The sequence below is a fragment of the Dunckerocampus dactyliophorus genome, chromosome 11 (genome assembly GCF_027744805.1).
Source record: "Dunckerocampus dactyliophorus isolate RoL2022-P2 chromosome 11, RoL_Ddac_1.1, whole genome shotgun sequence".
In the NCBI taxonomy this organism is placed as follows: Eukaryota; Metazoa; Chordata; class Actinopteri; order Syngnathiformes; family Syngnathidae; genus Dunckerocampus; species Dunckerocampus dactyliophorus.
The window spans coordinates 11713235-11738223 of NC_072829.1; the positions used below are offsets into that span (position 1 = coordinate 11713235).

Consider the following 24989-nt stretch of genomic DNA (forward strand, 5'->3'; position numbering starts at 1 on the left):
CATTGGACCGTTTTGATACATTTAAACTTGTTTCATAATTTTGTGGTGCTCGTAATTTGAAAAACGCGCTGTCCACTTTCTGGAAAAACATATTTCACTTCCGGGTAGGAATTGATTCTCCTCTTGCTGTGGTTTGCTTCTCGTCTGCCAGTTGGTGTGAGAAATTATCCCAAAGTTTTGGACACAACAACGTCGACGCCGCAGCGTTTGGCTGCCCAACATCACGACATGACTCTTCAATGTAGTCGAGGCCGTAGCAGAGCGACGAGGACGCGATGGCTGTTCCTGCTGGTGAGCATGTCCGTGTGCGTGTGTGTGTGCCGAGCATCATCGCAGCCTCAGCAGCAAGATGAAGAGGACAGTGCCATGGAGAACATCGTTACGGAGAAGAAAGCTGAGGAGAGCCACCGACAGGATAGCGCAGACCTGCTCATCTTCATCCTGCTCCTCACCCTCACTATCCTCACCATCTGGTTGTTCAAACACCGCCGGTTCCGGTTCCTCCACGAAACTGGGCTGGCGATGATTTATGGTGAGCTTCAACCAAAGTAGACATTATCTATATCAGGGGACACCAACGTTTTTTCTTGTGAGAGCTACTTTTACAAAATGAAAATGGCCAAGAGCTGCTCATTTTTGTAACAATTATTTTTATAGCTAATTTCAACCCAAGCAATCTGAATATGCTTGTTTTACCAGAACATTCACAAAATGCTGGTATCCACAACTCACATTTTGCATTTGAGAATGCATTTCTTTTTAGTGTTCTCACATTATTAACTGAAAAGCTGAATGAAAAGCAGGCATGAGGGCGCCTCATGTGGTCCTGGGGGGCTACCTGGTGCCCGCGGGCACCACGTTGGTGACCCCTGGTCTATATAGTGATAAGTGATTTAACGTCCTGCTTGTTTGTACACTATACATCAGGGGTCACCAACGTGGTGCCCGCGGGCTTAATAATGAAAGAACAGTAGAAAGAAATACATTCTGAAATACAAAATGTGAGTTGTGGACACCAGCATTTTGTTAATGTACTGGTAAAACAAGAATATTGGCTTTGTTTGGTTTTAAAATAAGCTCTGAAAATAAATGTTACAAAAATGAGTAGCTCTTGGCCATTTTCATTTTGTAAAAGTAGCTCTCTCAAGGAAAAACGTTGATGACCCCTGCTATACATATACAGGTATTTCCTCATGTGTTTCACTGCCGGAGGCCGAGTGAAAGTCTTGTATATCGTAGGTCCCCAAAGTGGGGTACATGGTACACGTGTAACCCGACCTGTTTCGCACCGCCCGCACCGGGGCACGAACACACAGGACTTTCGTAATGAGAGGTGAGAGCACTGACCACACAGCCAAAAGCCCGGACTGTCGACCGCGTGTTCAGCTCTTAAGGCAGAGGGAGTGAGGTTTAGCAACGTACACTTGCACAGTCTCACAGGCTGACATCCGTTACACTCACCCCCTCAAACCTCACTCCCTTCCGGGTCACTGCACCAATGTAACCCGCCCTGTTTCGCACCGCCCGCACCGGGGCTCGAACACAGGACCTTCGTAATGGGAGGCGAGAACGCTGACCACACGGCCAAAAGCCCGGACGGTCAACCGCGTGTTCAGCACAGCTCTTAAGGCAGAGGGAGTGAGGTTTACCAACGTACACCAACGCACCAACGCACAGCCTCACAGGTTGGCATCCGTTACACACGTACCCCACCAATTGCCATTGGGGTACTTGAATAAAAATGAAAAACAATTAGCGCCTAACACTCACAATTACGAATGACCTGAACGCCTCATAGCCAGCAGAAAGAAGCAAGGAGACATGAAGTTCTTCATTGCTGTGTGTGAGTTATATGAACAAGTAAGTTTGATGATTATGTTGTGTATTAAAAGTGTTTAATCTTCCATCCAACCATCTTCTATGCTGCTTATCCTCACACTAGTACCCCACGTGCGTACAGGAAAACATGCAAACTCCACACAGAGATGCCCAACGGAGATTTGAACCCAGATCTCCTTCCCGATCTCCCGACTGTGTGGCCAACATGTTAACCACTCGGGCCGCACAGTGGCCCGAGTGTGAAACTGTGAAAACTTGTCAATGTATGTGTGTGTCAGGATGGGGGAGTGGAGAGTCCCTTGCAAATCAGGTTTTATCGCGGATTGTATGTATTTTTGTACTTTGGATACTGCTTTATAATGTTTGTTCAACTTTCCCTTTCAATTTGGTATCAAATTAATATACAGATTTAAATCATAGCGATTGCAAGTGGCCAAAAGTGAAGCTCAAATTCAACCCATTCAAAGGGTCCCAACATCCGGCTAAAATAAGATATGTTGGATGAATAGTTAGATGCTTTATTCATCTCCAAGAGAAATTCATATCTTATCAATAGAAATTCATCTTGTATCTATTTATCAGTGCTCATGTAAAACTTTGATAAAAATTTGACCATGCACAATACAAATTTTGGAACCAGAATTACTTACTATAAAATTAATTAACCATTTAATCATGTTCAATATTAAAATGTAATGAAATGTAAAAATGGTTTATGTTTTTTAAGTGTGCAGCAGTAGGGGGTACATGACTTCACGTCAAATGTCTGAAGGGGCACAAGGCTGTAAAAGTTTGGGAACCACTGTTGTATATGACTTAAAAAGTTGTACAGCTCCATCTCTCCATTTTCTATAATGCGTGTCCTCGTTAGGGTCACAGGGTAAGCTGTAAATCAGCTATCCCAGCTGATTTACATCCTGGACTTGTCAAAGACAGGATGTATCGGACATAACACTATTTATACTAACAGTCACACAGTTAACGTAACATATTAATTGTGAATGTTTTTGCGGCTGTGGGAGGAAGCCAGAGTACCGGAGAAAACCCATGCATGCATGGGGAGAACATGCACACGCCAAACCCGGAGATTCGAGCCCACATCCCCTGACTGTGAGGCAGACATGCTAACCACTACGACTACGTGCTGTCTGTGCATCTCCAATTCTTAAAAAAACACACACAAAAGAGTTCATCTATTGATAACATAGTATGTGAAGTTCCATCCATCCAGCCATCCATTTGCTATGCCGCTTATCCTCATTAGGGTTGCGGGAGTATGCTCTGAGCCTATCCCAGCTAACTTCGGGCGAGAGGCGGGGTACACCCTGGACTGTCCGCCAGGGTGGCAGGGCAATATGCAAAGTTGGTTTGTAATATTTTTTTCCCCCTGTGTCGGGAAAAAACAACATACTCAACTGCGGAGCATGCTTCCCCCACCAGGCAATTCGGGAATGGTGTCTACAAGAATGGAGGCTGCTATTTGAGGGTGTTCTAATTTTTTCCACATGAATATGTTAGTGTCACAATGCACTCAGCTCATGAAACGAGACAATATTTTAATATTACTTTTAAGAAAACTGCAATGACAAAATATAGGACTGGACAAACACTTTTTTTTATTTAACTGAGTCACAAAACAATGTAGGCACATTTTGAAATGTTATAATTTTGATACATGACCTTCCAATGCTGCTTCACACACTTCCACCGTCTGATAGACTTCTGGTGGCCCTGTTCTCACGAGGCAGCTTTTCTCAGAACAACAAATATTGTCATGTTATAATCTCACGAGATCTCGTAAGAGGAGCTCTTCTGACATTCCTACAATATGTATTAGTTTGGAAACTCTTCTACTCCTGAACTGCTGCACACAAATGGGTGAAACTTTGTCAAAAATGCAACCTTGCTGTGTTGCCTGTGCTATTATTTTTATGACAAATACACCGCATGGTGATGCTGTTATTAAACCCCATTTGTTGGATTGTATAGAAAATGGATAGATGGATGTTGGATTGACTTGAAAATTTTCCTACTAAAATTTTCATGCGCATTCTACGAAATACCTACTATAACTTTAGGGTGTATGGCCGAATCACGACAAAATCTGGTACACATCTTGTGGGGACTAATCAGCACATGGGTAAAATTTGAGAAAGATTGGTTGGAAAAACATGGCCGCCATCAAGCAGGGGCACGGGCCTGACTAATTGCATGTAAATCATTGACCATTTGTCTAATGCAGGGGTCGCCAACGTTTTTCCTTGTGAGAGATACTTTTACAAAATGAATATGGCCAAGAGCTACTCATTTTTGTAACATTTATTTTCAGAGCTTATTTTAAACCCAAACAAAGCGAATATGCTTGTTTTACCAGACATTAACAAAATGCTGGTGTCCACAAGTCACATTTTGTATTTCAGAATGCATTTCTTTCTACTGTTCTTTCATTATTAACCGAAAACCTGAATGAAAAGCAGGCTTGCGGGCACCTCATGTGGTCGTGGGGGGCTACCTGGTGCCTGCGGGCACCACGTTGGTGACCCCTGGTCTAATGGTTCTAAAATTTTGAGGATATCTGTATTACATGCATGCGACTGTACCTCCTTCAGGTTTACTGGTGGGCGTGGTCCTGCGCTATGGTATCCATGTCCCCCGGGAGGTCAGCAATGTGACGCTGAGCTGCCACGTCAACGCCAGCCCCGCCACGCTGCTCGTCAACTCCAGGGGAAAGTTCTATGAGTACACGCTAAAGGGCGAGATCAGCCCCAACGAGGTGAACGATGTGCAAGACAACGAGATGCTGCGCAAGGTAAGCACAACCTCCCTTTCCCCTTCTTCCTCAATCAAAAGTGAACATTTTTATTATTTTGGTCTGTTGTGTGTGTGTGACTCAGGTGACCTTCGACCCTGAAGTGTTTTTTAACATCCTCCTCCCGCCCATCATCTTCCATGCTGGATACAGCTTAAAGAGGGTAAGGAAACACAGCCCCTCTTGATGACAGTCACGGTGTGGGTTTTTGTTTTGTCTTGCAGAGACACTTTTTCCGCAACATGGGCTCCATCCTTGCATATGCCTTTTTAGGGACAGTCATTTCCTGCTTTGTCATCGGGTAAGAGTCTTACTCAAATGTGTGTTTCAAATGTGTGTTTAATTAATATGATTATTATAGTTTATTGTACACTTTTACCAGGTTGTTAATGTATGGCTGTGTGACGCTGATGAAGAAGATGGGACAACTCGGTGGGGACTTCTTCTTCACTGACTGTCTATTCTTTGGTGCCATCGTCTCTGCCACAGATCCTGGTGCGTTTCTCGTCTCCACTGATACATACATTTAGACCAAAAAGTAGAGCTTAGACCTACTTTGGATTAGCACCACATTGTACACCTTCTATTTATCTATTCTTTGTCACAAACCTACTGCATACAGAAAACTATCACGATTTGTCCTCTGTTGCCATAGTGACGGTGCTGGCCATCTTCAACGAGCTGCAGGTGGACGTGGACTTGTATGCACTGTTGTTTGGCGAGAGCGTGCTCAACGACGCCGTGGCTGTGGTTCTCTCCTCGTAAGTCTCAGTTATTAAAACAAAAATGGAACAAAATTGTATTATACCAATACAGAAACTCAAAAGGAATAATCAGTTGTCCCATAATAAGGTTCAATACTAAACAAAAAATTAACATTTCATTTCCAGTTAGGGATGTACTTAGACCAACAATTTTTCTGATCAGATCTCTGTACCTGAATTTGGATGTCTGCTTTATACCGATACATTTCTGCTACCAGGGCTCTGTTTGCTTCAATATGCAACCACAGCAAAAGACTATCCGCAATTGTAGCTTGAAGAATGTCAGCAAATGTAACTGTCTCCGGTTGGCTACACTACACATCATTATTGTTAGTTTTATATGAAGCTATAAAAAACTCTTCCCTATGGGAAAGTATGATATTGTAGAGAGCGGGAAGCATTGTGTTGTATAAATGTCCAACTGTTTTTGTGTGGCAGTTCATGTGTGGAGACAGCATTTGCTGATACTCTTTTGGCTACATTTGCTGATATTCTTCTAGCTATGTTTGCTGACAACAACAGGCAAACATTAAAGCACAGACATAGCTCATGCATTGGAAATCTGGATATGTGAATTACGTTGGTATCGGAACCAGATAGCGATACTGGATAAGATTGGTCTCATCCCTAGTTCCAATAACACAGCCTGCATGTTTGTTGTTGTTTTGTAGGTCTAGCACATTGCATGGTGATTAGTTTGTTCAATATTACAATATTACAGACACTAGACTAAGGTGCTTTTGACGAAAAATCCCTCATTTTAAAGGGGACTGAATTTTGTCTTTTTTTTTTTTTTTTTTTTTTTTTTTTTTTACTTAAAGTGTATTTGGTTCTCTGCACTACCTTCCTAACCATCAAGTGTGAAATTACACAACTAAATTTAATCAGTTATTTTTACGCAGTGAACGAGTGCACTAAGTAGACCTTGGTGGTGGTGGAGTGTTTTTGGGACAAACAAGACAAATCACCAGTTGTTTCTACTTTTTAGCTGCTTATATTTTTACAGAAATATTGCAAGGCCAGCAAACAACTGCTGATTTGTCCTGCGGGACTGTGGAGTGTGTGAGTCCAGTCACATTTGTTTCAAGTGCCTTTTGCAAAGTTAGACTCAGTGAATGCTACAAGATTTGCCAAGTTCATCACATTAAAAGCAGACTATCTTTACCAGTTTGCAGGAAGTGAGACCAAAGAAAGTCTTAAGTTCATAAATACACAGGACTTGATGGAAAAAGTCCTTTGTGCCAATAGATGGTAATTACATGAGGCGTAGATGTTGATAGTAGCCTGGAAAGTTTGGGAAGGATGTCAATTTTGGGACACATCATCAGTAGTGTACCTTTGAATCAATGGGTGTTTCGGCCTTTCAACAATAGACACTCTCATTAAAGGCGGTCAACTACTAGGTGATCAAGCCTGAGCCTGTGTCCCATGCCCAATCATGAGTAAAGTAATGCCTGGAAACTGGAAGGAGATGAGCTAGGCAGTACGATCCCGATCTGGGATTAAAAAAAAAAATACCACGCCCACCGGGTCATCGCTCAGCCTCCCCCCTTCCTCCCACGGCACACCCCTGAGTAAGGGTAGGAAGGAAGATGGTGGGTTTAAAACTTCTTTAGGGTCAGGTGGGTCGTCAGGTGGGTACCTGACAACCCACCTGACCCTCCTTCATTGGTGTTTTGATGATAGGCCCATGACACCTCCAGAGAGCTCATCGGCAACACCTGGCGTCCCAGGTGTGTGCCCCCCTCTGCTTTGAGCCGAGCAAGTGTCCTTGATCCATAGCCACTGGCTGCTTCTTTCGGCCGCTTCAGAGACTGATCTTATTGTCTGTCGCAGAGCCTATCTATGAATGCAGAGGTCTTTCATAAGCCAGATGGTAGAAGAAGCCACAAAACCTCTGTATCCTACTTCAGCTGGATAGACCTTGACCTTCCATCCTCATTGTTGTGCATCTGCTGCCAGATCTGTGTAGCGCGGTTTCTTTCATTTGTAGGCCTCTTCGGTTGAATTCTTCAGTGGAACCGTGAGCTCTATGATGTAGACTACATTTAGTGAAGGGGACCATAGCACCAAGTCTGGTGGTGGTGGTGGTTGCAATCTCTGGGGGAAATATTAGTTGCTTGCCAATATGAACTAGCATCTTCCAATCCCGGGCCATGGCTACCTGTCCAGGTTCTGGTTTGGTAGCTCGGTGGTTAGGCTGTCTCTGTACCTCTCGAACGAATTTTGGCACAGAGATTGAATTGGCAGCTCTCAAGGGCAAAGAGTTGATGGTGTCCCTCTTGCTCTCAAGGGCTGCTGCCAGACTCTTGAGGACCTGATTGTGCCTCCAGGTGAAGCGGCCTTGTGTGAGGCTGGTCCTACAACTGGTCAAGATGTGTTTGAGAGTCGCTGAATTCGGGCAGAGGGCACGGGTTTGTCCTCTCCATACCATTGGTGAAGGTTTTTTGGGGATGGGAGCACATCACATGTAGCTCTTATGATGAAGCTGATATTTTTTGCTTCCATTTCCCAGAGCTGCCTCCAGTGAGCTTTCTCTTCTCCACGCCTTCCCACCACATCCATTGTCCCTTCTTGGCAAGAGAGACGGTCTTTGCGCTTCTTTCAGCCTCCTCCTGACGGCACACTTCTTCTACCACCATTTTCCTCCTTTGTGGGGCTGAAGCTTTGTGCCAAGTTGGTTTATTCACTGCAACGCCAAATCCTCCTCTTCCCAGCTGGACATGTCCCACAACGTCGTTGTGCTTCAGGGCTGACATAGCGTGCTCTACTGCGTCGGATGATGTCTATTTCCTTCCTGTTAAGAGATGTGGTGCAGCATTGCTGATGGTCTGATCTCTGGAGTCCTTCAATGTCATCTGTAGTCTCACTTTAGAGCACTTGTACTCTTCAGTGAGGATCGTGATAGGTAGTTCAAGGACTCCTTTGCCGTAGATGCTGACGTTGGTCAGACAGCGTGGGACCCCAAGCCACTTCTTCACATACGAAGTTATGTCTCGCTCCATCTCTCCCTCCATTGTTATTCGGACCTCGTAGATCGTGAGTTTGAGCTTCCCTGGCAGCATTGTCTTGTTGATGTTGTTTAGACTGGTGGTGATGGCCTGTCTTAATACCGGCACCTGAGGCTTGCATTGTACCATCTGCCCAGGCTTTTGACGAGTTGCTCTGACACCATGGGTGACAGCTAGCCATGGCCTGGGATTGGAAGATGTTAGTTGATATTGGCAAGCAACTAGTCTTTTAGTCTCTGAAGCCAGTGGCTTCGGATTAAGCAGAAGGACACTTGCTGGGCTCAAAGCAGAGGGGTGCACACACCTGGGATGCCAGGTGTTGCCGATGAGCTCTCTGGAGGTGTCATGGGCCTATCATTGAAACACCAATGAAGGAGGGTACCCACCTGACGACCCTAAAGAAGTTTTAAACTTCCTTCCTGTCCTTACCCAAGGGCAGGGGGTAGGGGGGAGGCTGAGCGACGACCCGGTGGGCGGGGCAGTTTTTTTCCCAGGACCTTACCTTGCCTATCTCCCTCCACTTTCCAGGCACTACTTTACTCATGATCAAGCTCAGGCTTGATCACCCTGTAGTTGGCCGCCTTTGATGAGGGTGTCTAGACAGAAAACCCACTGATTCAAAGGTATCGTGAGGTACCCTGAGATTCCCAGCCCTACTCCCAATACTTGATGGGCCCAGCCTCACCCAGACTCTACCTCCACTGGCCCTCAGTGAAATTGAGTTTGAGACCCCTGCTTTAAAAGTTATTGCAGAAACGTGGATTCAGTGTAGCGCTGAACGATTAATCGCATTTGCGATAATATCACAATATGTTAAAATGTGATTTTCTAACTGCAAAGACTGATTTCACTGACACATCTTGCGTCCACATATACGTCATGGAGTGGAGCAGAGCGGGTGTAAGCCCAGCTGAAGGCAATGTAGCTTCTCGGTGGTGCAGGTCTCCTGAGCGCTGTGTTGTCTGTTGATGGTAATTGACAGGAGACTTCGAGCATTTTGTATACAGTGACATTTTAATTCCTAATGTGAGACAATGTTCATCGGTCGAGGCTCGTATTACACACTCTGGTCACAGGGCTCATGAACTGGCATATTAGTAATATAGCATATAAAATATGAATAATGCTTTGTAAATAAAGTACAATTGAGATGTCGCCAGTCACATAAAACACAAAAAGCTCACCTCTCCTTTCTTTTTGTCAAAGTAGCTTTTGTAGTGATGGTTACACACAGCTCATAAACCTGGACACTGAATTTATACTGTTGTTTTATTCTGTTAACTGTGTTGTTTAGAACTAAAAAAATATATTACTGGACAAATCAGTTATTGAATTCTGACAAGACTACAAGTCAAAGCATTTAGTAAGTTTACAACTGTAATTCATCCATCCATTTTCTATCCCTGGACTGGTCGCCAGGGCACACATAGACAAACAACCATTCACACTCACAACCATACTTACGAACAATTTTAAAGTCTGCAGTTAACGTAACGTGTGTTTTTGGAATGTGGGAGGAAACCGAAGTACCTGGAAAAAACACACGCACACACTGGGAGAACATGCAAAGTGCACACAGAGATGCCCAAACTAAGATTCGAACCTAGATCTTCCAGATCTCCTGACTGTGTGGCCAACATGCTTACCGGTTTGCAACTGTAATTCTAGTGGAATAATAAACCGTCTTTCATATTCATTCATGCTTCATTTGACTTTATCTTAACTTAAGCCTATTATAAGAAAGAACAATTTATATATAGTAAATCTGATGTTGTTTATAATTATACAAATGTATGTATTGCCTGTGTTTGTTGAAAAATAAATTAAGAGGACCTTGAAAAAATAATGCATATTAAATCGCTTCATTTACTTCATCATTCACAATACTGAGGCAAAAAAAATGGCAATTAGATTATTTTCCAAAATCGTTCAGCCCTAATTCAATGTCATTTTTTTTCAGGTATTCACACTGTCATGATCTCTTGATTGCAAAGGCATTAAAGCTTTCTTTCTTTGAATGCGGTCGGATTGTTGAGCTGCATAAGCAAGGCCTTTCACAGTACGCTATTGCTGCTGAGGCTGGATGCAGCAGTAAGGGTTTTAAGAAGAAAAACGTTTTCAAAGGCCTCGTCTCCTTCAACGCCACTATATTGTCCATTTGGAATTTGCACAAGAGCACCAAACACGGGACATTGAAAGATGGAAGAAAGTTTTTTACGCTCTCATGAGAGAAAATGTCACCCTGATGGTCCTGATGGCTTCCAACATTACTGGCATGACAAGGAAATCCAACTTGAGATGTTTTCCACACGGCACAGTGGAGGGGGCGCCATCATGATCTAGGTTGTTTTTTCCTTCAATGCAACAATGGCGCTTCAGGTTGTGGAGGGGCATCAAACAGCAGACGACTATGTTGAGATGTTGCAGGGGGCATTCCTCATGATTAAAGGCCCTTGTCTGTGTGGTAATGAATCAAATCAAATCAAAGCAAGTTTATTTGTATAGCACCTTACAACATCCCAATGGTGCCCAAGTTGCTTCACAAGAGTTAAAAACACGCAATAGCAAATGAGAACAGGGTAAGATAGAATAAAAACAACTAAAACAATAAAAAAAATACAAATACAGGCACAGAATCACAATTAAAGTTCATATAACCATCACGTGTCATAAGCCAGTCTAAATAAATGAGTTTTTAAAAGAAATTTAAAAACTGACAACTCTGTAGTAGATCGTAGCGCAGTATCAAAAGCAACTGTAAGGTCTCAAAGCACCAGCACTACAGAGTTTTTAGCGTCAAGGGCTGTGAGGATGTCATTGTGTATTTTCAATAACGCGGATTCTGTGCTGTGACGGGTTCTAAAGCCAGATTGAAATTTGTTAGCAATATTATGGATAGACAGATATGACTGGAGTTGTGAGAAGACAAGTTTCTCCATGACCTTGGACAGAAAGGGCAGATGTGAAATTGGACGGAAGTTGGATAGACTTGATGGGTCTAGGTTCGTTTTTTTAAGAAGTAGTTGAACTACAGCTTGCTTAAGGGCAGTGGGGACAATACCCAGCCTGAAGCAGCTGTTCATAAATAGAACAAGGCTGGGACCAATGGCTTTTTCAACAGGACAACGCTACAGTTCACAATGCCCACATGACAAAGGACTTTTTCTGAGGAATAAGGTCACTCTTTTGGACCATCCTGCATGTTCACCTGATCTAAGTCCAGTTAAGAACATTTGGTGATGGTTGACAAGGAAGTTTACAAAAATGGACATCAGTTCCAGATAATGGATGCCTTTCTTGAAGCCATCTTCACCACCTGCATTCCCACTAGCCTTCTGTAAACACTGGCATCAAGCATGCCCAAACCAATTTATGAGGTGATTAACAAAGTCATTACGGAGTCTTATTTTGAAAATGTAATTTTTATTTTAGCGGGTTTTGGGGGGTTTTGAGCTATGGTCTTAAACTTTTGATAAACTAATGAACATTTGCAATTAATTGCTTACTTTTTGGCCTGCATGGTGGTCTAGTGGTTAGCATGTTGGCCAACACAGTAACAGTCTGGAGATCGGGAAGACCTGGGTACGATTCTCCCTTGGGCATTTCTGTGTGGAGTTTGTGTGCGTGGGTTTTCTCCGGGTACTCCGGTTTCCTCCCACATTCCAAAAACATGCATGTTAGATTAATTGGCGACTCCAAAAATTGTCCATAGGTGTGAGTGTGAATGGCTGTTTATCTATATGTGCCCTGCGATTGGCTGGCGACCAGTCCAGGGTGTACCCCGCCTGTCGCCGAAGTAAGCTGGGATAGGCTCCAGCATGCCCCTGCAAAGAGGAGAAGCAGTATAGAAAATGGATGGATGGATGCTTACTTTTCTACACTTAGAAGCTGAAGCTCTGCTTAGAAAAATGTAAATTCTTGCGATTTTTCAGCTGGTCTTAAAATTTGGGTCAGTAGTGTATAATAAATGTACAGTTTGTCTGTTATGGTTATTTTACATGCTGTCCGCTGTCGTTGTGGTGACAGGTCCATTGTGGCATACCAGCCAGAAGGCGACAACAGCCACACCTTCGAGGTCATGGCCATGCTGAAGTCCTTTGGCATGTTCCTTGGCATCTTCAGCGGCTCCTTCGCTCTGGGCGTGGCCACCGGAGTGGTCACGGCGCTCATATCCTTACATTAATGTTCTATATACTATTAACCTTCCATTACATTAGGTAGCATAAGCTAATTAGATCTAATGCAAAAGCTGCCTATCAAGTACATATGTCATATCTCAGTGGATATGTTCTTGTGTATTTCAATACAGTAGTGCATAAAAAATGAAAAAATAATTGGCTGTTATTTCAGTATTACAGTCGTCTCTCGCTACATCGTGGTTTAAACATCGCTGCCACATTCAGTTTTTAAAACATTAATTAATAAATAATGCTGTTTCATGGTTGACAACGGCCTATTATTAGTAAAAAAAAATATTTTGCCCAAATTAAGCATTTTCAAGCATAAAAATGGCTAAATGAACTAAAATATAAATACAGTACAAACCAATAAGACCACCAACTTGTAAATGTAGTATTCTGCATTGGTCACAAGGTGTCAGTAATTGTTCGGTGAGACCACCATCAAAGCACCGGACTTGAACAACCGACTTTTATTGCAGGTTTAAATTATCTCACAACAGGCACAAGAGTAATAACATAATAATCTTAATATTAACACGGGTTACTGTTTGGTTTGGTTTGGTTTGGTTACGTTTATTTGAACATGAAGGTTACAATGGAATACATCTCATGGATCACTCTTTCACAGTTCCACAAGTCCAAAAAGAGTAGGAAGAAGCAAAACTTATTTAATCCTACCCCCCCATCCATTGCACATCTTGTACAGTACATATTGTTCTCTTCCTGCATTCCATTTCATATTTTATATGACAATCATTGTAATAATGAATAACAGTAAAAAAAACAAAAACAAAAAAACAAGCATGACAGAACAATCTTTGTGATGATCAAGACTCTTCTGCCTTGTATTTAGTGAACGCCAACTGCTTGTATTGTTGTTTGAATTTACTCATCTCTGTACATTATTTGAGTTCCTTGCTCAATCCGTTCCATAATTTAAGGCCCGGTCACACCGCCCGAACTTTGCTGTAGCGTTCCTGGAGGGGTGAAAAAAATTCATCACCGCTCATAACCATGCACAAAATGGGGAAAAAATCGAAAACAGGGGCGTTGTCATAACGGTACACCGCTGAAGCCGCCGTTGCTTTAACGTTGGTTTAACGGTAGCAAACGTTAGTTTAGCGGTGACGTGAGCGTTGATAGAGCGGCATTCTGCGCATGCGTGCTGGTGGCATCCTCGTGAAGTGCTGGAAGGCTCGTGGATCCTCATTCCTCAGCTCCACCATCAGCTTGTCATAGAGTCCATGTTCAGGCCTTCTCAGTATCCACTGTCTGACCCACACAACTCTGTCTCTCCTTCTTCTCTCTCTTCTCCTTCTGTCAACAGCTTGTTGCAATCTGAGGAGGTTCTGATTCTGCTGCTGGACTAGTGCACCAACCATAGCAAGTCTCTCAGCACCCATGGTAGTACAGTTTTACTGTAACTTTGAGCAAATTCGATATAACTGAGGTCTGCACTCAACGGCTATTCCAAATGGGCTCCTGGTCCATTTCTCCACGTATTTATAGCCAAATTCTGGTCCCCCTCCGACACCTCCATACCAACGGCAAAGTTCATCACCGCAATGGATCGCTGCTTCAACGTCTGACACCGTTCCAGCAATCCCGTGTCCGCTCGTAAAAAGCTTACAACCGCTCTACCAAAGTATGTGCAACGTTTAATCACCGCCCGGCAAAGCTGGCGAAGCAGCAGTGGTCCAGCGTTCAAGATTTCTGCGTTGGCCTAGCAGACCCAAGCGTCCACGAACTTGAGTCTAGCGGCGCCAAACTTTGACTGGGCATTGTTCGAGCGGTGATGAACTTTGCCGTGGCCCGCTCCTCACACCGCTCGCAATATTTTGTGCAGCTCAAAACTTTCAGAGCGGTAAGAGGGACCATCAGCGGTGCCTGAGCGTAAACGGCGTTGCCTTAACAGGGGCCAACTTCTGTTAAACGGTGGTGAACGGTTACGAGCGGTGATTAATTTTTTTCACCGCTCCAGGAACGCTACAGCAAAGTTCGGGTGGTGTGACAGGGCTTTTAATTCCACATACAGAAATACTGTGGGTTTTAAGCGTTGTTCTCGCATATAAATGTTTTAAGTTTAATTTTCCTCTAAGATCATATTTCTTCTCTCTGATAGAGAAATACTGTATGAGGTTTTTGGGTAACGAATTATTATTAAATTTATGCATTATTCTAGCGGTTTGAAAGAGTACTAAATCTGCAAATTTTAATATTTGTGATTTTAAAAATATAGGGTTCGTATGTGCTCTATACTTGGCATTATGAATTATCCTCACCGATCTTTTTTGCAGTACAGTGAGTGAGTTGAGATTGCTTTTGTAATTATTACACCAAATCTCCACACAATACATTAGATATGGTAATACTAAAGAACAGTAAAGAGTGTGGAGTGATTTTTGTTGCAGCCATAGCCCACAACAGGCTAAAACTAAACTCTGAACCCCAAACATCACTTCCTGTTCGCCATCAATTCTGCTCATGTGGAGTTGAAGAAAGACATCGCCGTTAATGCCAAACTTTTTTGACTTGGCGTGAATTTAGAGACCCTGGCGGTTATTTGTTTTTGTTGATCATGCACCTGGCGACTAGGACACAGAGACACATTGGTTAATTGAATTGAGACATTAACTCATTCAATACCAAAGATGTATTTTATACATTTCTTTACCCAAACGCCCGATCCCAAAGATGTATTTATGGCGGGGTTTTTTGCGGGAGAGGCAAAAACAGGTGATGTCGTAAGTGCGTGCAAAAAGCCGTCACTGTTAGAGCAGTTTTAAGCCATAAAAACGGCCACAAGGTGGCAAAAGTGCATTTGATAAAAGCTCAGTAATGTAAATACACACATGTAACTACACACTCTTGACAGCAAGGAGGAAGTGAGAGAGCGTGTAGAAGTGTAGCGTCCAGAAGATTACGCATTGTAGGGAAATTTTAATGCATGCACACGCACACACACACACACACAATGTAGTTCCAAATGTGAAAATAGTTCCTGGTGTTATATTTGTAAATAAACTGTTATTTTGATTTTATTGTATTGTTTATGTGTTGTATTGTTGTTAGATATTTGAGGTATCATGAAAGCAAAACATTTGTGTCGAAGTGAAAGTTATGTGTGAAATGTATCTTTTCACAAAAAGCTGTTGCTCTTTTTTTTTGTTGGGAGCTGACATTTTCTATGTTCTGCTGCTAAAGAACGGAAAAAGGTAGAAACAAACTTTTTTTTCTGATGAAAGATGAGAGTCTAATATTTCTATCGGTAGGTTCCATGTTTATATAGCCATAGAACACAATATTTTGTGTGCCTTGAAAATGGCCGCAATTGAAAAATGGCTGCAATTGAATGAGTTAATTGGAGCATTTTTGTTACTCTTATTTATTCATGCTTTGCAATTTTTTGAAACTCACAACCATAAACGGCAGCTTTACAGATGTCACATATGCTGTGTTTTGGCATATGGTGTGTGTTGTCATAATGACGTCTACTACCACATGGTGAAAATCAATGGTGAAAATCCGTGAGAAATTGAGACTCCCATAAAAATCTATTGTTGACACATGGCTCGGGTCCCCTCCAAACCCTGGCCGCTATGGACAGGTTGGCGGCCATTTTGAATTTGTACGCACACATATTAACATGTATTCACAAAAAGACTGGAGCAAAACCAAGAGACATAGGGGAAAACTCTGTTGACACATAAACAGGTAGGTAAATCTAGGCGCACATTCGACGACGCTGGCCTTTTATTCGCCACAAATGTTAATTGACCGCAGCTGCGTGGCCACCAGGCATGAAGCGGCTGCCTCTTCCTCCCCGGAGAAGGCACATCCCGCCAAATAAGAGCGCAGGACAGGGGACGCTCGCTCCTGTTCTGCAGAACGTCACATATTTCCATCTTTGATTTTTTTTTAAACACGATTTTAAAAGCAAGAAATAAAAATTTTATTGAACGAGCCCAAGGATATACAGTATGTACAGGATACGCGTGAAGCAGTCATGAATGGGTGTGTGCGTGGACAATTGAGTGCGGAGGAGGTGCGAAGATCGTCATAAACTAACAATACCATCGCTCCTTTCTTATTGAATGGGTTTCTAATCTCTAATTAGTCGGCAAATAAGTGATATTTTAGATGTTTTATTCAGGTGTTTTGGCTATTTTACAATCTATTCACGGCATTGCAAAGTGGGAAGATTACCGTTTTGGCCGTTATTGAATCTTTTCAGGGCGGCATTGCAAAGTAAGAAGGCTTTTTTTATGTCAAACTACGACTCAGTAATTAAAGTCTACACACGACGGCTCATTGCTTACAAAACGAAACTTTTTCGTGCATGAAGGCTTCTGCTTGAATCGGCATTTTGGCCGCTATATGCGGTCAGATATTGACCAAGGGATACAAAATGGGTGGCTACTGGCCGCGTTAGACAGGTGACCGCTATACATAACACGTAAATTTTCATATGTGTGTATATATATATATATATATATATATATATATATATATATATATATATATATATATGTATATGTATATGTATATGTGCATATATATGTATGTATGTATATATATATGTGTATGTATATATATATATATATATATATATATATATATATATATATGTATATGTATATATATATATGTATATGTATGTATGTATTTCTGACCTTATGTGAATGAGATGTTTTTTTCCCACAAAAAACACAACTATTTAAAGAAAACCTTTTTAACTTTTTTTTTTTTTTTTTTACAAAAACTCATTGCATTTGTGGGGCCGTAAACACTGAATCGTGAATGTGCAGAGATTGTCGTTGTATTGTCTTGCAGTAGCATAAAGAAGTTTTTCTTGTTGAAGTCCTTGACAAGCGCCTGCAAGTGACAAAGTTTACCAAGCTAAGAGATTTCCAGCTGCTGGAGACAGCATTATTCTTCCTCATGTCATGGAGCACCTTCCTACTGGCTGAGGCCTGTGGCTTCACAGGTAACATACATATAGCCTATCCATATAGCCTATCTAACTGTTGATAGAATTGTTACAATTAATGGTCTCCCCCTGGCTGCTGTGCACCAGGTGTGGTGGCAGTGTTGTTCTGCGGAATCACTCAGGCCCACTACACCTTCAACAACCTGTCTCCCGAGTCGCAAGACCGGACCAAACAGGTCAGACCAGAATGACGACGCATTCATTTGCTTTATTAGCCTATGCCTCAAGAATGTTGGTTTATTTTAATTTGATAGCGTTGTATTGTCTTGCAGCTGTTTGAGTTGCTGAACTTCCTGGCGGAGAACTTCATTTTCTCCTACATGGGTCTGACATTGTTCACCTTCCAGAGCCACGTCTTTAACCCCATGTTTATCGTGGGGGCTTTTGTATCTTTTGGGACAATTTATCAAGAACTTGTTAGCTCATCATCTTTTGGCCTGCTGTTGCCCCTAACCTCCCTTCCAACCAGGTGGCAGTGTTTCTGGGCAGGGCAGCCAACATCTACCCCCTCTCCTTCCTCCTCAATCTGGGCCGACGCAACAAGATCAGATCCAACTTCCAGCACATGATGATGTTTTCTGGTCAGTCAAGCACGCACATACAGTATTAATACGTGCAAGCAATAACTTGCTTTTGTCTTATAGTGATTTTTGTCTTCCCACTTTGCTCGGCAGGACTGCGGGGCGCCATGACCTTTGCCCTGTCAATCAGAGACACGGCCACATATGCGCGGCAGATGATGTTTTCCACCACGCTGCTTGTGGTCTTCTTCACCGTGTGGTTCTGTGGTGGCGGCACCACTCAGATGTTGTCCTGCCAGCGCATACGGTACTCCTGCTAATGAGTTTTTTGGGGCCCAACCTGGTCCTGGATGTCAAAAATTCCTGCGGACACCAAAGGGGCTCTATCCTGCTCATTTTTGGAAATGTAAGATAGTGCCCCTTTTAAAGTCTTCCCAGAAGAGTAGAAATTGTTTTAGCTACAAAAGGGGAGATTTTCTTAATATTTTAGGTTTAGCCGAGTGTCCCAATGCTTTTGTCCATAAAGGTGTCATACAGTATGTTGATATGTGTCTTGCTCTGTTTTTTTCCACAGGGTGGGTGTGGACTCGGACCAAGATAACTCTGTGAGTGCGGTCAACGTTACCATGCAACCTTACACAGTGTAATGTGTAAAATTGTGTAAGTATGTAGGAAAATGTAACATTCACTGTCTTTGAACAGGTGAGCATTGGCGAAAGTTCCGAGCGAACAACTACCAAACAGGAAAGTGCCTGGCTTTTCCGAATCTGGTACAACTTTGATCACAAGTATCCTTTCCTATGACAAAGTGCCATTTGCTCTTCTGTAAAAACATCATTCACTAGCTGTTCACTATGTTTGGTACTAGTTTGCAGTAGTACACTGTATCACATTGTTTCAAATTTTACCTTTTCATAGTAAATTCATCAACTTAACTACAACGAGGTACCTGATTTAACCCCATAAAAAGGTTGCAATGTTAGATACAAGAACTCTTAGTGTTATGAGTACTTGCAATCAGATATAATATACAGACCCTTTCCAAAAAATTAGAATGTCATGGAAAAGTTGTTTAATTTCCATAATTCCATTCAAAAAGTTAAACTTTCATAGATTATAGATTCAGGGCCCACAATTTAAACGATTTCAAGTATTTATTTGTTTATTTTGACATAATTTGGGCTTCCAGCTCATTAGACCCACGAAAACAGGAATTCAAAAAATTAGAATACTGTGAAGAAATCAGCCCAAATTTTGCAGGGCATGAATGTTTTAAACTGAGTGTCACACACTAATCATCTACTAAACTCAAATCACCTGCACAGGCTTCCCCAGGTGTCATTAAATTGCTTCAGTTTGGTTCAATTGTCTCATTTCGGTTCAATAGGGGGAAGACTGCAGACATGACAACTGGCCAGAAGACCATCATTGATACCCTCCATAGGATGGGTAAGCCACAAACGTTCATAGCTAAGGAGGCTGGTTGTTCAGAGTGCTGTGTCCAAGCATATCAATGGAAAGTCTAGAGAAAGGGCAAAATGTGGCAGGAGAAGATGCACCAGCAAAAGAGATGACCGTGGGCTTCAGCGGATTATCAAACAGGGAAGATTCAAGAATCTGTCAGAGATCCCGAAAGAGTGGAATGAGGCATTCAGACGCATCCGGGAGATGGGCTACCACTGTCTGGTTCCTTGGGTCAAGCCACTTCTGAACCTGAGCCAACGTAGGAAGCGTCTCCACTGGGCCAAGGAGAAGAAGGACTGGACTGTTGGCCAGTGGTCCAAGGTCCTCTTTTCCGATGAAAGTAAAGTGTGCCTTTCATTTGGGAATCAAGGTCCAAGGATTTGGAGGAAGACGGGTGAGGAACAGAACCCAAGCTGCCTGAGGTCCAGTGTGAAATATCCACAGTCCATCATGATTTGGGGTGCAATGTCCGGTGCAGGTGTTGGTAAACTCTGCTTTCTTAAATCCAAGGTCATCGCAACAGTCTACCAGAATGTTTTAGAGGACTTCATGATTCCTTCTGCTGAGGATCTGTATGGAGATGCAGATTTCATCTTCCAGCAGGACCTGGCCCCTGCCCATACCGCCAGAAGCACCAAAACCTGGTTTGATGCCCATGCCATCACAGTGCTTGACTGGCCAGCCAACTAAACGGACCTAAACCCCATTGAGAATCTATGGGGTATTCTCAAGAGGGAAATGAGGGGCACCAGACCCAACAACAAAGAAGAGCTGACAGCAAGCATCAAGGAAATCTGGGCTTCCATAACTCCCAGGCAATGCCACAGGCTGATTGCTTCAATGCCACGTCGCATCGAGGCAGTGATTAAGGCAAAGGGATTCCCAACCAAGGATTGAAGATTGACATATCATTTTGAAAGTACCATATTTTGATTGATTTGATGTGATCCTAATTTCTTTCTTTTTTTCCTGCAAAAACTGAGAAGTAAATGGTGATTTCTTCACAGTATTCTAATTTTTTGAATTCCTGTTTTCGTGGGTTTAATGAGCTGGAAGCCCAAATTACGTAAAAAATAAACAAACACTTGAAATCGTTTAAATTATGGGCCCTGAATCTATAATCTATGAAAGTTTAACTTTTTGAATGGAATTATGGAAATTAAACAACTTTTCCATGACATTCTAATTTTTTGGAAAGGGTCTGTATATACAGAGAAGGACTGTATATACTATATATTACTTCTCAGTTTTTGCAGGAAAAAAAGAAGCTGTGAAGCTGTGACTCCCGCCTCATTCCACTCTTTCTGAATCTCTGCCAGATTCTTGAATCTTCCCTGTTTGATAATCCGCTGAAGCCCACGGTCATCTCTTTTGCTGGTGCATCTTCTCCTGCCACATTTTGCCCTTCCTCTAGACTTTCCATTGATATGCTTGGACACAGCACTCTGTGAACAACCAGCCTCCTTAGCTATGAACCTTTGTGGCTTACCCATCCTATGGAGGGTATCAATGATGGTCTTCTGGCCAGTTGTCATGTCTGCAGTCTTCTCGTATTGAACCGAACTGAGACGATTGAACCAAACTGACGCAATTTAATGACACCTGGGGAAGCCTGTGCAGGTGATTTGAGTTTAGTAGATGATTAGTGTGTGACACTCAGTTTAAAACATTCATGCCCTGCAAAATTTGGACTGATTTCTTCACAGTATTCTAATTTTTTGAATTCCTGTTTTCGTGGGTTTAATGAGCTGGAAGCCCAAATTATGTAAAAATAAACAAATAAATACTTGAAATCATTTAAATTGTGGGCCCTGAATCTATAATCTATGAAAGTTTAACTTTTTGAATGGAATTATGGAAATTAAACAACTTTTCCATGACATTCTAATTTTTTGGAAAGGGTCTGTATTATATAGATATAAGAGATGAAATGAAGTATGAGATTTGATTTAATTTTATGGTGTATGTAAAATGAGACTTGATGATGTGGTGGTGTGAAATATAAAATATGAAACATAATAAGATTACATATAGTGATAATATGAATAACATGCTTCACCACGGCATCGTTATTGTCTGTAGTTTTAATGGCTTGAGTGTACTTTGTTGTTTACATGTGTGTAATGTTTGTGTAAGAGGTAAGATGTGGATGACCCTTTACTTGAGCCCCCAGCTACCTGAAGCCCATCCTGACTCATAGCGGTCCCCCACTCACAGCCACGCTGCCTGCCTGCTGTAGCCCCCTGGCCCGCTTTCTCACCAGCCCAAAGGCTTTTGAGGTTAGATGATGGGTTTTTTTGTAATAATTTATAATCATTTTATAATCATCATAAAAAAAATAATTTGTGTATTTGTCTTACTGGCAACAGAACGAGTGTCAGATCAAGGACGACGACTCCGACCTCATCCTTACCGACGGCGATGTCAACCTGAACTACGGAGACATCACCGTCACCACCGACACCACCGGGGCATGCACCCGGGACGGCCCCTCCCACGCCGACGACCTGGACCGAGAGTTGGCATACGGCGATCATGAGCTAGTGATGAGAGGCACGCGCCTGGTGCTGCCCATGGATGACTCTGAGCTGCCTTTCACAGACCCCCACTTGTGAAAGCAATCGCACATCTCGCCCATCCAACACGCCACTTCCTTTTTTTGCTCTTCGCCTCCCGCTGTCACTCTGCCATCTTTTCTTCACTCTAATATGTTTATGTTCATGTTGGGCTTCACTTCAGTCACCTTACTGTAGCATTGCACAGCATGTGCTGTAAACAATACTAGAAAAAGAGCAGTATTCATGTGCATGCTAACGGTTCCTTTTTTTTTTTTGGGCCGCAGGCGCTGTGTTTTGGCTCGGACGTCGAATGTCGACTGTAAGTGTGCTTTCAATCAAGTGCCTGCCTGGGAAGTGTAGTTTTAGTGGGATGGAAGAGGGCCCCAAGATAGCAATATGCTCAAAATTTGGGATGGTGGTCGCAAAATGGGTTGGATCCTCTGACTGTGACCTGGACATAATGTTATGGCTTGTATTGCAGACCTCCACCAAGGAGGTGCTGCATATGCAGCAATTTAGTCATTAAAATTCATGCGTTAATCACCAAAAATTAACCTAATTGTTTCAAAGTCAGGTTTTTGAAAATATCTCTATCCAGATCTGCACCAAAATGTAATGGATTTGTCCATTCCCTTACTTCACCCTGCCACAAAACCTCATTCAAAGCAGTTACATCATTTTTTGAGGGATTTTTTTGGCAAACTAGCAATTGGCATTGGAAAAAAAAATTATTTCTATGTAGGTTTATAGGACATAATTTAAACGAGTGCATGGAAAACCACTGTTTTGCATTTGTCTATATTTCCTATGAACAGGACAGCAGTTTCACTGTTACTTTTATATATATTATTATTATGATTATTATTATTATTATTATACAAAACTGTGTTGCTGGACAGATGTAAGTTCACCCGCACACAGAGGCTATTTGTGGTGCAAGAAGTCAGGCTCCTCTGAGCTTCTGAGCAGCAGTTGTCTAACATGATTGTGATAGGATGTTGCCATGGCACCCTGTTGACGTGGACCCAAGCCAGAAAACACTGAAAGAGCTCAAATCACACGCAGTCTGGTTGTTTGTGAATGGACGAAAGGGCAAGATGATCTTCGATTGTGTGTGTGTTTGTGTGTACGTATGTGTTAATGTCTTAGTATTGCAGTGTGGCTTAACACTGGACAACCTTGTGAGGACATGTCTTTATGAGGACATTTTGGCTAGGCCATGCTAGAATATCTTTGCGTTTGGGGAAGCTATTGCTTCCCTGGAACCCTGGAATTAGTAAATAATGTAAATCTAAATCAACACCCAAAATTATGAGCAAAAAACATAGACATAGACAATAGTTCTAGTCGAATTCAATAGTGTTTCTCACCTTTCTACTGGCACTTTCTTTGGTCCCATGGCATGTTATTTAGAAGTCACGCTCCTTAAAAAATGCACGAACAGTGTTTCAGCAACATGTATGGTGCTTCGATTTCACGGATACAGTAGAGGGCAAACAAACTAGTTTGTTATGTGCAATATTGTACGAAAATATTGGCAAAAATTTGATGAAAACCGATTCATTGGAAAATTGTGGCATGCATACACCTGTGTGTGTGTGTGTGTGTGTGTATATGGAAGCTCATGTCTTACGTACATCTTAATTGTAGATGATGATGACAAGGTTTGGATGGACTTTCAAACTACTAAAGTGTCTATGTATAAGTAGTTTGGCATAATGATGGACAGCCACTTTTGTCTTTTTGAGGACACTTGGCTTGTCCACACAAGGAAAATGTTGGGATGAGTCTGTTACTTTGTGTTGCGCTTTCTTCTACCTTTATCATTAGAAATGTGGGAAAAAAAGCATAAGAATCTGTTTGTTTCTGTTATCTTCTGCTGTGCAGGAACATCTCAAAAAAGTATTTTTGTTGTTTTTTGTTTTGTTTTTGTTATATCCACACATCCAATTTTTAAAAGACATTAATGCCATTTTCCCCTTTTTTTTACATTTTATTTTGCAGAAGGGACATAACAAAAAAAGACCTTATATTTGCACTGCAATGTCTCACTTGTTAATTTGGGAGGACTGAAATGAAAATGTAATGAATGCAAAGTTCCCTTTGTGTAGTTGCTGTATTCAGTACATCTGTACCATCCAGGTGTGTTCTTGTGCGTTTGTATGCTTTTGCCCTGGATACTACAGAGCATGCGCCCGTCTCATTCTCTGCTGGATTCAAAATACAACAATAAAGACGCAGGCTATTTCTATTTGTGGATGAAGATGACCAAAGAGGTTTGCTATGCTATGCTGTTTAGTGCATCGTGAATGGGTATGAATGACACATTCATTGTGTGCGTGTGTGTCTGCACGTACTGTTTACACCTATGTAAATATCCTCTCACCTTTGTGTGTGCAACAGACAGAAAGAAATAAATGGGAGCCAATGCTTTCCATTAAAACCATGTCAGCCATGTTTCATTTATGATGGCATATATGGATTGTGTACAAACATGTTGCAGTGCCATATGGATAGCATCAACATCTTAATGACAGCCATGCAAAAGTTACCTAACCATGAACCATAACCCTGAAAACACACCCAAACCCTAATCGTAACCCCAACCATACCCATACCCTAAACCTCTAACCCTAAAAAAAACTCTCACCCTAAATGACAACCCTAACCTTTAATCCTTATGGTAACCATAGTTTAATTCATTTGTATTTGTATCACCATTGAAATCTGTAAGAAACAAAAATGTATTACTAAATTGTTTATATAGAATACCAAAGGCAAGTATTGAAATGTTCGATGACTCGATCAAAGCAACCTTCGCAGACATCAGCCAAAAAATTACCTTTGTATGT

The 24989-nt window shown here is 42.1% G+C and overlaps 1 protein-coding gene across 1 annotated transcript; it reads left to right on the forward strand.

Annotated features, from left to right (window-relative positions):
• The first annotated feature begins 91 nt into the window (after window positions 1-91).
• LOC129189723 (sodium/hydrogen exchanger 6-like) lies at window positions 92-24577 on the forward strand. The gene is given in 16 exon segments (XM_054791704.1): window positions 92-532; window positions 4449-4648; window positions 4734-4811; window positions 4873-4949; window positions 5031-5143; window positions 5304-5409; window positions 12450-12607; window positions 17487-17591; window positions 17682-17770; window positions 17867-17980; window positions 18064-18175; window positions 18269-18422; window positions 18690-18720; window positions 18818-18903; window positions 21753-21858; window positions 21949-24577. Coding segments are annotated over 16 exon segments (2079 nt in total). The 5' UTR covers window positions 92-228; the 3' UTR covers window positions 22195-24577.
• Window positions 24578-24989: the final 412 nt, after the last annotated feature.